The 14,123-nt window shown below is 44.2% G+C and overlaps 1 protein-coding gene across 3 annotated transcripts in view; it reads left to right on the top strand.

The window, feature by feature from the left end:
* Nucleotides 1-14,123, top strand: part of LOC115470438 (C-type lectin domain family 18 member A-like) — a 221,084-nt gene that overhangs the window by 170,717 nt on the left and 36,244 nt on the right. For all 3 annotated transcript variants that reach the window (XM_030203619.1, XM_030203618.1, XM_030203620.1), the window contains exons 10-11: nucleotides 2,253-2,349; nucleotides 8,582-8,673. In XM_030203619.1, coding sequence (XP_030059479.1) covers nucleotides 2,253-2,349; nucleotides 8,582-8,673 — 189 coding nt within the window. The remainder of the gene's footprint in view (nucleotides 1-2,252; nucleotides 2,350-8,581; nucleotides 8,674-14,123) is intronic.

Genomic DNA, 14,123 nt, shown 5'->3' with positions numbered 1-14,123 from the left:
CCATTTTTTTTATACCCACTTTCTTCCTCAGAAGAAATACTTGAGGAACTGATAAAATTTACCTTTTTGATCTTTTTATTTCTTCTAGATTTTTGATTTCGGTCCATCCATGGAAAAACATAGCAACGTGTGTAGTCTTGTTCATCCCGTTTGAATTTAGCAATTATTTCTGTCCCTTTATTTCAAATTTATATTTTCCCATAATTTGTAAATACTCTGTATACTGCTGATCATATGAGCCCTCTGGTCTTTTTGTTTCATTATTTGTATTTTCTGATCTAATTCTTCCTGAGTGACTTTAATGATTTTGTTAAGTTTTTCAATAGTTATCAACATCAAATCAAGTGAACACTAATTCATTCCACTGTTTCACATATTCTACATCATCTAGAAATCTTGGTTCTAGGAATATGTTTAACATGACAATACTCAACCAGTGTCCTTGAATAATATTTTGTTCTAATTAAACATTTATTGGACCCTTTTACTAAGGTGCATAGGCGCCTACGCGCATCCAACGCATGACAAATTGGAACTACCGGCCGGCTACTGCATGCCCCGGGCAGTAATTCCATTTTTTACATATGTACAAAACACGCGGGAGAAAATATTTTCTATTTTCTACCACGTGGCGCGTACCTGGTGGTAATCAGCAGTTTATGCTCACTGGCTGCTTACTGCTCAGTTAGCACAAGACCTTATCGCTAAGTCAATGAGTGGCGGTAAGGTCTCAGGCTGAAAATGGATGCGCACTGGTTTTAAATTTTGCCGCATTACCATTTTTGGCCACAAGAAGAAATGCTTTTTTTTTCCAAGCGCGGAAGAAATGACCTGCGTGCGTCCAAAACACGCACTTACACCAGCACAGGCCACTTTTCGGCGCACCTTAGCAAAAGGGCCCCTCTGTTTCTTTTGAACATCAGCCCATTCCAACTGTGGACCCTCAACATTAGAGCCAAACAATCTATTGCCTCCTAACAATTGTGCAATTTGTTCCCCCATTAAACCAGTTTTAGAATTACACCTACACCCTGATGTAGTAATTTTTCTCAGCTCTGTGAAATACTCCCTATTAATCTGAGAACCCTTATTTCAATCTAGGTACAACTCAATAATGCATATATCCAGTAACTACCATATTCTTCAAATATAATAATACAAATTCATTAATTATTTTTTTAATCTTATCAGTATACAAAATGGTAGTAGGGTATTTTTTTGTATACTGATATGATCACTGTAAGACTGTATTAGAAATTCCAGTTTGAGATAATCTACCTAACAAGATATTATGATTGACCAAATCAAAGGTGACTGACAGATCTAACTGCATGACCAGGGTTGGTATTCCTTTATCTAAGTTGTTTCTCTAATTTGTCATCAAAGCCACAGAAATGTGGTATATCAAATCCCTGACCTTTTTTGTGTCCTGAACTGGAAGCCTTGGTTCTGATTTGTACATTCTTTCTGAAATGCTGCTCTGAGGGGCTTACCATGTGCTAGTCCGGAGTTACCACTGGCCCAATGCGGGTGCCGGCGGTAGTTGTAGCCCCATCACTAGGGAAAAAAAGGTCCCTATTTTTTACCCTGGCAATAATCGGGCAGTGCCGCATGTTTGCTAGTTACCACCAGGTTAGTACGGGAGCCCTTACAACCACCTTAATGGGTGGCAGTAAGTGCTCCCCCCTGCATGGCCACGTAGTAAGTGAAATCTTACCAGTCAGTGTTGTTAACAGCACTTAACAAGCAATAATGAGCACTAATTGGCAATAATTAAAATTTACACGCACAACTCCCTGTAATGCACTGCGCCTAAATTTTAATGTGTGCAGGCAAAAGGGGCATGGTTATGGATGAGGAAATGGGCGTTCTGAAATATACGTGCATTGTTATAGAATATGGCCCTCTGCACCTAAATCTATGTGCTGGGATTTACACCACGTTTTCATTGTTGTAATTGGATGTGCGTAGTTTTAGGTGCTAGGATATTGACTAAGTGTATTCTATATACTGTGCCTAAATCTAGGGGCTGTTTGTGGAATAAGCTTAGATTGAAATGTTTTCTGCACAGATTTTTTAAAGTGCCATATATAGAATCTGGCCCTATATGTGTTCCTGAAGGGTCAAGTGACTTGCCTGAGGTCACAAGGCGCATCAGTGGGATTTGAACCCCAGTTTTCCAAGTTCTCAGGTAGTCGCTTTACCCATTAGGTCACACCTCCACAAACAAGTTGCTTTTCTTTTTATTTCAGGCCTGACCTATAAAATGTCCAAGGACTCCTTCCGCTGGGACACTGGAGACCACCCTTCTTTCACTAGCTTTGCATTCGGGCAGCCTGACAATCAAGGGTAAGAAGCTGTGTGGAATTTGTTAGAAAGATGAGATATGGAGGCTGAGTGTGGTGAAAGGACAGTTATTTGTTTGGGCCTTATAGAATATAAATCAAGCATCTAATATAATAAAACGCACCGTGAACGTTCTGAAGACAACGTTCTGAAGTCACTCAAACACTCCCTGGCTGTAGGGTTCGTGGATTCATGGTGTGAAGCCAGCCAGCCGTCTCTGCCCCGCCCTCGCGTCAAATGTCATGACGTCAAGGGCAAACGTCATGACGTCGAGGGCGGAAAAAAAAACAAACAAAGCGCAGCGTCAGGGAAGGAGGCGGCGCTCCCGACGTCTCTAGCCTTCCCTTCTCTGTGTTCCGCCTTCTTCTGACGTCAAGGATGACGTCAGAAGAAGGCGGAACACAGCGAAGGGAAGGCTAGACGTCGGGAGTGCCGCCTCCTTCCCTGACACTGCGCTGCCAGAACCGCCACCGAGGTAAATTTAAAAAGAAAAAAAAAAAAAGGGATGTTGGGGGGAGAGAAGAGGGTGGGCAGTAAAGTTGAACAATGGGAGCAGGAGGGCAGGGGAGAAACGACAGCATGGATGCAAAGGGGGGGCATGGATGCGAAGGGGGGGGAGAAGAGGGTGGGCCAGGCTGGGACATGGGAGAAAGAGGAGCATGGATGCGAGGGGGGTCATGGAAGGGAGAGAGGGGGAATTGCTGGAAAAGGATGAATGGAGGGGGCAGGGGACAGAGGAGCATGGATGGGCATGGATTGGGATGGCAGGGCTCAGGGAGAGAGGGGAATTGCTGGAAAGGGATGAATGGAGGGGGCAGGGGACAGAGGAGCATGGATTGGGAGGGCAGGGCTCAGGGAGAGAGGGGAATTGCTGGAAAGGGATGAATGGAGGGGGCAGGGGACAGAGGAGCATGGATGGGCATGGATTGGGAGGGCAGGGCTCAGGGAGAGAGGGGAATTGCTGGATAGGGATGAATGGAGGGGACTGATGGGCATGGATGGATATGGATTGCAGGACAGGGCTCAGGGAGAGAGGGGAATTGCTGGATAGGGATGAATGGAGGGGGCAGGTGACAGAGGAGCATGGATGGGCATGGATTGGGAGGGCAGGGCTCAGGGAGAGAGGGGAATTGCTGGATAGGGATGAATGGAGGGGGCAGGTGACAGAGGAGATGGGCATGGATTGGGAGGGCAGGGCTCAGGGAGATAGGGGAATTGCTGGAAAAGGATGAATGGAGGGGGCAGGGGACAGATGGCCATGGATTGGGAGGGCAAGGCTCACACTCTCTCTCTCATATACAATGTCTTTCTGACTCTCACTCTCACACACTCTGTCTCACACTGTATCACATTCACTCTCTATGTGCCACACAGTCACTCACAAACTCGCTTGGTCTCATACACTCACTCTCACAGAGAATCTGTGTCTCACACACACTCTCTCTCTCGCACACACACACACACTCTCTCTCACACTGTGTCTCACATAAACACTTGCACACACTCTCATTCTCACACACACACTCTCTCACAAACACACTCACACCCAGTCTCACTCTCTCTCTCACACACACACACTCACACTTTCACTCTGACTCTCACACAGTCACTCTCACATACACTCTCCCAAACATACACACTCCGAGGAAAACCTTGCTAGCGCCCGTTTCATTTGTGTCAGAAACGGGCCTTTTTTACTAGTAATATAATATAATATTATCAGCCAATGCACTTGCTTTGTGTCAAATTCCATGCTTCATCTTGTATAGAGGGTGACTGGTGGAGCCCTGTGTTGTCATTTCAAGTTATTGTGTCCTAATTAACATATACACATCTGTGGAAGGGGGATTTGAATTTAATTCATGCCTTTTCTAGTTGTCACTTGGGACAAGTTATATTCAGCTGCAGTGGCTATCTTCCTGTCCCTAGGGCACATAATCTAAGCTTGAACCTGAGGCAATAGAGGGTTGAACAACTTGCACAAAGTCCACAAGGAACAGCTGTGGGCTTTGAACCTTTGCTTCTGTGGTCCTTGGCCTGTTGATCTAACCTTTAGGCTACTCCTCCCCTGCTCCTTACAACCATACTTTGCAAACTATTGTACAAGAAACAAAACTTCCAAATATCAAAAAATATCCTATATAATAAAACTCACCCTCAAAGTTCTGATGACACTGACGTCAGTGTCATTTCCTTCGGGCACTTCCTTTGGGTTCGAAGGGTTCGTGGTGGTGAAGCCACTGAAATCACTGTCTCTGGGCCCCGCCCTTGCATCAAACGTGATGACGTCGAGGGCGGAGCAATGGCGTCACAGAGCGAGGGCGGAGCAATGGCGTCAGTGGCTTCACGATTCAGGAGATGAAGGTGGCGTGCGTTGATGAGGTGCGGAGCAATGGCAGTCAGTGGCTTCACAATGCCGAAGGGGTGGGTAGGGAGGGGGGGGTCGGGAGGAAAACCTTGCAGGCGCCCGTTTCATTTGCTCCAGAAACGGGCATGTTTTACTAGTGTTTTAATGAAAGTACTAGAGGAAAGACTAAAACAAGATCTTGTGGAAGAGTACAAAAGACAGAGAGACCTATTGATATGAAATAGGGCACATACAGCAACATATGGTAGAGTCATATTCCCTCAAATCTAAACAACTGGTAATGAGAGGGCTCTTGAATGCAAGGTCCACTCCAAGGAAGCTGGCATTTAATGCCTAAGACTAGGGTCTGAAGCAAGGAGGTTTGATTGAGAACAGGAGACGGCATGATGCCAAAAAGTTGGAGCCACTTAGGTTAGTCTATGTTTCCCCTTCCCCACGCAGTCATCATTCTGCGTACACTCAAAGCAAAGCAAACAAACCTATGAGCTGCTGCATCCACATTGACTTGTGCTTTTATTGTTGGTAGCATTTTTATTTAATCTCACTTATATTTTCAAACACGCCAGCTTGTGCAGCACACGGATGTACCCAGAGGAAGTGTAATAACGGAATAACTTTTCATAGGTAGAGTAGTACATAATAAGTACATACTGGGACAGACCAAGGTCCATCAAGCCCAGTATTCTGTTTCGAACAGTGGCCAATCCGGGTCACAAATACCTGGAAAGATCCCAAAACAGTACAATACATTTTATGCTGCCTATCACAGAAATAAGCAGTGGATTTTCGCAAGTCAATGTTAATAATGGCTTATGGACGTTTCTTTTAGGAAGCTTAGCTAACCAAACCTTTTTTAAGGTAATTTCTTAGATATCATAATCAGTGTGTCATCTGGAGGGGCTGGTTATAGGGTCACCATAGCGTGTGTTATATTCGTGCAGAGATCTTTTTTTCTCCTGGTAGAGGACCACTAAAACAGACATCATGTTATGAGAACTGGGTGCTCAACATTCAGAGTTTCTATGTATTTATTTTTTTTCACTTATTTATGGCAGTTATATCCCACATTAAACATGAATTAGATTGAAAACTGGGAGCATTTAAAATCTTTTTTTTTCTTTGCCTAGACCAAAAGAGAAAGATGGTTTGTGGCATGCAGTGGTAAATTATAAAAATGCACTTAATATTGTTTATTACTACTATTTAAAAGAAAGATATTAAATTATGAGGGCAGAGCTATCGTCATGCAGAAGTCCAGAGTCAGTCTAAATGTGCCAACATTTTCCAGTTCTGTGATATATATTTATTGCTTCTTCAAGTCAGTTTTCAACAGCATTTTCTCAGTTATTACTCAAATGCGATAACAATTATAGTGTTAACTAATAAGTTTGGATGTTACTGAATTCTATTATTCTATCTCACTGTATTTCCACTTTCAGCACAGTGTAAGAAAGTCATCACAAGGACAAAATATAAGAAAAACAATGGACTGCATTAGAGGCTTAAAGCAAATGAGAGATCTGCATGAAAGAAAATATGTATTTTTATTAATTTTACATATGAACACCATTTGTCCCTGAAGCATGCTCAAAACAGAATAATCCATTTGTACAAAAGAGATCGGGTGAAAATGTGATTTCATGTGCCCCAATGAAAAGAGAGTTTAATTTTATTTCCAATTTTTATAACACCAGGCTTCCCAAGGCAGATTACAGCAACAGTTAAGATGAACCCATCTGTAAACAGGATATCCCCACTGAAATTTGGCCATAGAATAATGTAGAAAAATGAGCACAAAATATAACCTTTATTAGTGCAGTTTCCACCAGCTACAATAATTTTTGAAACTGTTTTAGTGATATTCAGTTTTGTTTTCTTGATATTTATATCTACATATGGGGCGCTTTCAAATAAGTTAAAAAGCTGTCAAACAAGTTTTAAAAAATCTTTTGTCCTTTACCTTTTAAGGCACTGCCTATCCAACTGGAACATCTTTTGGCTTTTTACAGATGGACCATGCATAGGCAGTCCATTATTTCTAATAATCTATTACTGTTGCTTTCAATAGCGTTTGGTATTGTTTTGGGTGTACTTGTGACTCCGCCTGCTGGCTTCAACCCATATAATGGGCTAGATAGCCTCGTACCGTCTAACCTTCTTTGTCTGAAATTCACAGACATGTGGAGTGCAGCCATTTTGTTTATTTGGGATTTCTTTCTTTGATGTTGCTCCTCTGCTTTCTGTATGGGAGCCCCCTTATTCTATATTGTAGGCTAGGAGTACTATTGTGATGTATTGTATGATTAATTGCCTATTTTTGTGCTTTATCTTGAAATGTTGACTTCCAATGGCTGAACATTGACTAGTATGGGGTCAATATTCAGCTGGTAGCTGTGAGCATTTTACTGACTGCTGCCGGTGTTATTCCCAGATATTCAATGCCGGGCCATGTTTGGGCTTTGGCATTGAATATCCAGTTTATGCAGCACCAGCTAACACATGGCTGCTTAAGCTGATGTTTGGAACTTAACCAGCCATAGGTTGCCGCATAAAGATAGTGTATTATGTGGTTATTCTGGCCGGTTAAGTGGTAAATAATGGCACTTAATCGGCCAAGTGCTGACTCCACTCCAGAATGCCCCCAAAACTGGCCGACTTTCACTTCGGCACTAACCACTAATTTTCAGTGGTGATAACCAGTTAAGTGCCACTGAAAATTAGTGGATAGCCCTACACAAGCGATTTAACCAGTAAATCATTTTGAATATCGACCAGTATGTCTTTTTGTGGTACTTATCAATGCTTATTTCCGTTCAAAAATTGTTTTCTAGATCTATTATGTGAACTGCTTAAATATATTTTAAAAAGTCAAAGCAATTAGTGAAATGACCAAAAAAATATAATTTTATGCCACAAAACATGTTTAAAAAAGACTAATATTAATCACTTTGGAGTTGGTCTAACCATGTTCTAGGTGAAAAATAACATTTTCACTGATAGTATAAAGGAGTCCATTGATATTTTTTAAACATATAAATAACATTTTAATAGTAAAGCAGTATAAACAACAACATAAATAATACAAGAAAATAAGCAACGACAATTCACAAACTATCTTGTTTCATAAAGGTCTAAAGTCTTCTGCACCAGACCATATTACTGATTTGTTAATGCCAGTTCGAATACTTTACTCTTCTCAGTCATCACTGGAGGATGACCAATGTAATGCCGATTTTTTAAAAGGGTTCCAGGGGCAATCTGGGAAATTACAGACCGGTAAGCCTGACTTCAGTGCCGTGGAAAACAGAGGAAACTATTATAAAGAATAAAACTACGGAACATGTAGACAAATGTTTTTTTTCCTATTTATATATGTGTATAGGGACATACTCATATGTTTCCAAAGGACAGTCACAGACTCACTGGTCTTCGAAGTTGTCCAGGCATACAATCATAGCACGACTCTACTTTTTGAAAATAATGCCTCCAAGTTTATTGAAAAGCATTTGTCAGCACTCTGTATATTACAATTATGTTATAGATGGGAATTCAGTATTATTTTGTTTATGCTTCTTTCTCATCCAGTTTATTATTTAAGTATTCTCATTTTGCTGTTTGGTAGTTTTTACTGCCTGATTAGTGCCAGGGCAGTCTAGGAGCTGAATCGGGGCAGAGTTGGCAGTTATGTCTGTTTTGATAGGAGCGTATCTCTCAAAGCTAAGAACCTAAACACTTTCAACATTGGCCTTAAAGTTGTGGTTTTGGGATTGTTGTTTTTTTATTATTATTATTTTTGCTATTCACACCTCTATTATATCAGCAGAGTGCTATATTCACATAAAGATGGTCAATTGTCTTTCATTTCAGGTTTGGAAATTGTGTTGAGATGCAGGCCTCCTCTGCTTTCAATTGGAATGACCAGCGCTGCAAGACCCACAACAGATACATCTGTCAGTTTGGTGAGCTTTTGAGATATAAACAGAACATTGTGTTTCCATTTTCACAATTTACATCTCCTTCTGCTGCCCTTAGGGAAACAAAGGAACCAGTTAAAACGAATCTCCCTGGAGACAGTTTATCTGCTGCGCCTTAAAAGACTGGGGGTTGATAGATATGACACAACAAAAGACTGGAGTTTCAGAGTTTCAGTCCTGGAGTAACACATAAGAATATAAGCATTGCCATCAAGGTCACAAGTATCTGGCAATATCCCACAAGAGAAAAACAGATTTTATGCTGCTTATCCTAGAAATAAGCAGTGGAATTTTCCAAGTCCACCTTAATAATGGCATAGGGACTTTTCTTTTAGGAAATTATCCAAACCGTTTTTAAAATCCTGCTAAGCTAACTGCTTTACCTGCTAAGCTAACCGCCGAGGTTCAGAGAAGGGTGACAAAAAAGGAAAAAGGGGACAGAACATTTCCATTATAAAAAGAGGCTAAACAGCATAGGGGCCCGCCAAAATGCAGTTACCGCATGGCTCTTTTGGTAATTTAATTTTTGGCACGCGGCCGAAAAATAATTTTTCTTTTCTGCCACGCATGTTGGAAGCGTACCAAGTGTCATTTACCATGCATAGGTCATTACCGCCTGGTTACTCCAGCTCAACCAGAGCCAGGAGGGATTGGGCACCATGAGCCTTAATTTGTAGCTCCCTGGAATTTTTTCTCTATATTCTATCCCCTCAATATTCTTACAGGCCAATGCTCAGAACCTAATGCTGTTACTAGAGGGCACTAATGGGGACAACATAACATGGGCACCAAAGATGGTTGTAAGTAGCATTAAAATGTAGTCAACCCCATATAAATGAGGTCCTTAGCCATTCACTCCCAATGCTCAGAAACAGTGCACAAACCGAACCCTGTCTTTATCGCTGAAGAGAGATTTTTCATCAAAGGTACTACATTCCCGCAAACCCTGACATGGCTGTCCTGATCACCAGCTCCAGAGGTAGTGACTGGTCATCCTGGTCAGCGGCTCCAAACGTAGGGGCTGCACATTATCTTGAGGAGGCAGAAGGACAGCATATAACATGAGAGCAGCCTGCATACTGGCTCATGGGTGGGGAAAGAAGCCAATGGGTTGGGACTGGAACTTTCTTGACAGGCAATAATAGATTCTTGCCTGGACCTCTTTCGGAAGGTGCCTCCTTTCACCCCACCAGAGGGAGGAGGGGATCAGAAAAATAACTTCTCAATGCTCAACGCTATATAAAGCGTCCTACGCATCCAATTTCACCTACTTAAGTACTCAAATGTGGAGTTCATTACCAAAAAGAGAGAAAACGATACATGACCATCTAGAATTCCGGCGAACTTTAAAAACGTATTTGTTTTGTAAGGCCTACCCTTCTGAATCTGCCTAGCTGCCTCAACCCTGCACTGATTTAAAAGACAATGTTATTTCTTATTTCCTTTGTCATTTATTGTTCCCTTCTACCTCTACCTTCCCTTACTCTATTTCTGATTGTATTTGTTTAACATCGACCCAATACGGTGTCTTGTAAGCCACATTGAGCCTGCTAGTGTGTGGGAAAATGGGGGATACAAATACTGCAAATCTAATATAATAAAACGCACCGTGAACGTTCTAATGAAGTCAGTGAAGGGTTCGTGGGGTTCGTGGTGTTCGTGGTGTGAAGACACCCAGCCGTCTCTGCCCCGCCCTCGCGTCAAACGTCATGACGTCGAGGGCGGGGAAAACACACGGATCGCAGAAAAAAAAACAAACGGATCGCACCCACGCACGGTGCGTTTTACTATATTAGATTTACCTCTGTGGTGGCGGTTCCGGCAGCGCAGCGTCAGGGAAGGAGGCGGCGCTCCCGACGTCTAGCCTTCCCTTCGCTGTGTTTCGCCTTCTTCTGACGTCAGTGATGACGTCAGAAGAAGGCGGAACACAGCGAAGGGAAGGCTAGACGTCGGGAGCGCCGCCTCCTTCCCTGACGCTGCGCTGCCGGAACCGCCACCATGGAGGTAAATAAAAAAAAAGGGATGTTGGGGGGATAGAAAGAGGGTGGGCAGCAAAGTTGAACACTGGGAGCAGGAGGGCAGGGGAAAAACGACAGCTTGGATGCCAAGAGGGGGGGGGGAAGAAGAGGGCGGGCCAGGCTGGGACATGGGACAGAGAGGAGCATGGATGCGAGGGGGGGTCATGGAAGGAAGAGAGGGGAATTACATGAAAAGGAAGAATGGAGGGGGCAGGGGACAGAGGAGCATGGATGGGCATAGATTGGGAGGGCAGAGCTCAGGGAGAGAGGGAAATTGCTGGAAAGGGAAAAATGGAGGGGCCAGGTGACAGATGAGCATGGATGGGCATGGATTGGAAGGGCAGGACTCAGGGAGAGGGGAATTGCTGGATAGGGATGAATGGAGGGGACAGATGGACATGGATGGATATGGATTGCAGGACAGGCCTCAAGCAGAGAGGGGAAATGCTGGATAGGGAAAAATGGAGGGGCCAGGTGACAGAGGAGCATGGATGGGCATGGATTGGAAGGGCAGGACTCATGGAGAGGGGAATTGCTGGATAGGGATGAATGGAGGAGACAGATGGGCATGGATGGATATGGATTGCAGAGCAGGCCTCAGGCAGAGAGGGGAAATGCTGGATAGGGAAAAATGGAGGGGCCAGGTGACAGATGAGCATGGATGGGCATGGATTGGAAGGGCAGGACTCAGGGAGAGGGGAATTGCTGGATAGGGATTAATGGAGGGGACAGATGGGCATGGATGGATATGGATTGCAGAGTAGGCCTCAGGCAGAGAGGGGAAATGCTGGATAGGGAAAAATGGAGGGGCCAGGTCACAGAGGAGCATGGATGGGATGGATTGGAAGGGCAGGACTCAGGGAGAGGGGAATTGCTGGATAGGGATGAATGGAGGGGACAGATGGGCATGGATGGATATGGATTGCAGGGCAGGCCTCAGGCAGAGAGGGGAATTGCTGGATAGGGAAAAATGGAGGGGCCAGGTGACAGAGAAACATGGATGGCCATGGATTGGGAGGGCAGGGCTCAGGGAGATAGGGGAATTGCTGGAAAAGGATGAATGGAGGGGGCAGGGGACAGATGGCCATGGATTGGGAGGGCACGGCTCACACTCTCTCTCTCATATACAATGTCTTTCTGACTCTCACTCTCACACACTCTGTCTCACACTGTATCACATTCACTCTCTATGTGCCACACAGTCACTCACACACTCGCTTGGTCTCATACACTCACTCTGACAGAGAATCTGTGTCTCACACACACTCTCTCTCTCGCCCACACACACACACTCTCGCTCACACTGTGTCTCACATACACACTTGCACACACTCTCATTCTCACACACACACTCTCTCACAAACACACTCACACCCAGACTCACTCTCTCTCTCACACACTCACACTTTCACTCTGACTCTCAAACAGTCACTCTCACATACACTCTCCCAAACATACACACTGCAAGGAAAACCTTGCTAGCGCCCGTTTCATTTGTGTCAGAAACGGGCCTTTTTTACTAGTAAATAAATAAATCAGCACACTATTAGTGTTGAGCATTGGGAAGTTTCTTTTCTGCGAGGTTCCCAAGGTATTTCCCAGTGTTGTTCCCTACAGCACTGAAGTTTTGAGCATCGCCCCCACTAATCTGGTCATTGCATTGACAATCCTGGGTTGGGACTATGCAGCAGCCCCTGAATGACCACTATCACCCTTAAGCAGGGGGCCCTTGTCAGGGTATAGGATTTGTAAGTTGCGCGGGCGCTTTATTTCAATGGACTAGATGAGTTATTTGGACAATTGGAAGATTTCCCGTTAGTTAAGTTTAACTGTTAGATATGCCCTTCTATCCTTGGAACTGATGATATATGTATTTTTGGTAATTTTTCAGATTGAGTAAAAAGGACACTGTTTTGGTATACTTTTTATTTTTGAATCAATGAGGTAGCTTTTTTTGACAGAGTTTTTCTCCACATTTTTTGAGGAGAGTTGTTTATCACTGTGGTTTTTGCACGCCATTTGATTGAGCCTATGATAGGAGCCCAGTTAAGGTTGTTAAAAGTTAGTGCAGGCTGTTTGCCTGAGCACAGCCTTGGGCAGTTGAGGCTCATTTATTTAAGGATTAATTAAAATATTTGTTACCAGCACAGTGCCCTCTTTCTCTCTATAGATAGACAAAAAAGTTTTTTTTGTTTTGGTGAACCTTAAGTAGTGACCATGACTCCCCCACCCCATACATATATCTTGGGGCTGTGCTTCCAGTCCTGGTACTTTAATGCACATACTTGTACATAATTTTTTTGTTTTAATATTGCCAGGTAGTTTCAGAGGGATTAGATAGCATGAGAACATGCAGGGATTTTGTTTTCCTTTCCTGATTTACACATACCACAGTACCTGCAACATCTGATTTGCCTAAAGGCTGAGCAGAAGAGACCAGTTTCAGGGGCCAATGCTCAGAACCTAATGCCAGCATTAGAGCCAATTAGTGCTGGACTAGCACCGGTGTTAATCTGTGCAGAGTGCTTAGAGGGCTTTAGAGCAGAAAACAACGTGCATGCCAAAGATGGCCGCAGCCTAGTGGCGATCCTAGCCTGCATGACACCCGGGGCGGATCGCCGATGCGCCCCCCCCCCAGGTGATATGACACCTCCACCCCCCACCCCCTGGTGAAATGACACCCCCCCCCCCGGGTGCACGCCGCTAGGGGGGGTGCCGTGGCGCGCGCCTGTCAGCTGAGTTCGCTAACTTCGTTGCAGCTCCCTCTGCTCCGGCCGGAACAGGAAGTAACCTGTTCTGGGGCAGAGGGAGCTGCAGCGAAGTTAGCGAACTCAGCTGACAGGCACATGCCACGGCACCCCCCAGCGGCGTGCACCTGGGGCGGAACGCCCCCACCGCCCCCCCCCCCTTAGTACGCCACTGCCGCAGCCCGCAAATTGTGTCTAAAAGTAGTCAAACAAATGTTAATAAGGTCATTTGCTATGCCCTCCCAGTGCTCAGAGAACAGCGCACTAACCCTGCTCGTACCGCTGGAAATCTACTGCCAGCTCAGAGCTGGCGTTGGAGGGGTTTGAAGAGAGAATTTCTTTTGATTTTCAGTTTCAGATCTGAGGGTTTTGATTTCTTTTGGAAGCAGAAGGAAGCCCGTGCAAACCTGTAAGTGCTAGTACTGAGAAAGGAATGTGCGTGAGTCCGAGCAAACCCAATAGTGAAAGCACACATTGGCGCCTTTTTACTGCACTTAAATATAAGCCTTTCAAGTGAAAAACAATTTTTGAACAGCTTATATTTAAGGGTGCAGAAGAATGGCGCTGATATGTGCTTCACTACAGGGTTTCCTGTCGTATGCGTACAAGAGCTGCACTTACTGCAAAACTCTTGTCCGCACGCTCCGGTCACATTCCTCCTCTTTACTTT

The sequence above is a fragment of the Microcaecilia unicolor genome, chromosome 5, assembly GCF_901765095.1.
Source record: "Microcaecilia unicolor chromosome 5, aMicUni1.1, whole genome shotgun sequence".
Lineage (NCBI taxonomy): Eukaryota > Metazoa > Chordata > Amphibia > Gymnophiona > Siphonopidae > Microcaecilia > Microcaecilia unicolor.
The sequence above is the reverse complement of the archived record's forward strand: the minus strand, read 5'-3'. Positions and strand labels throughout refer to the sequence as shown.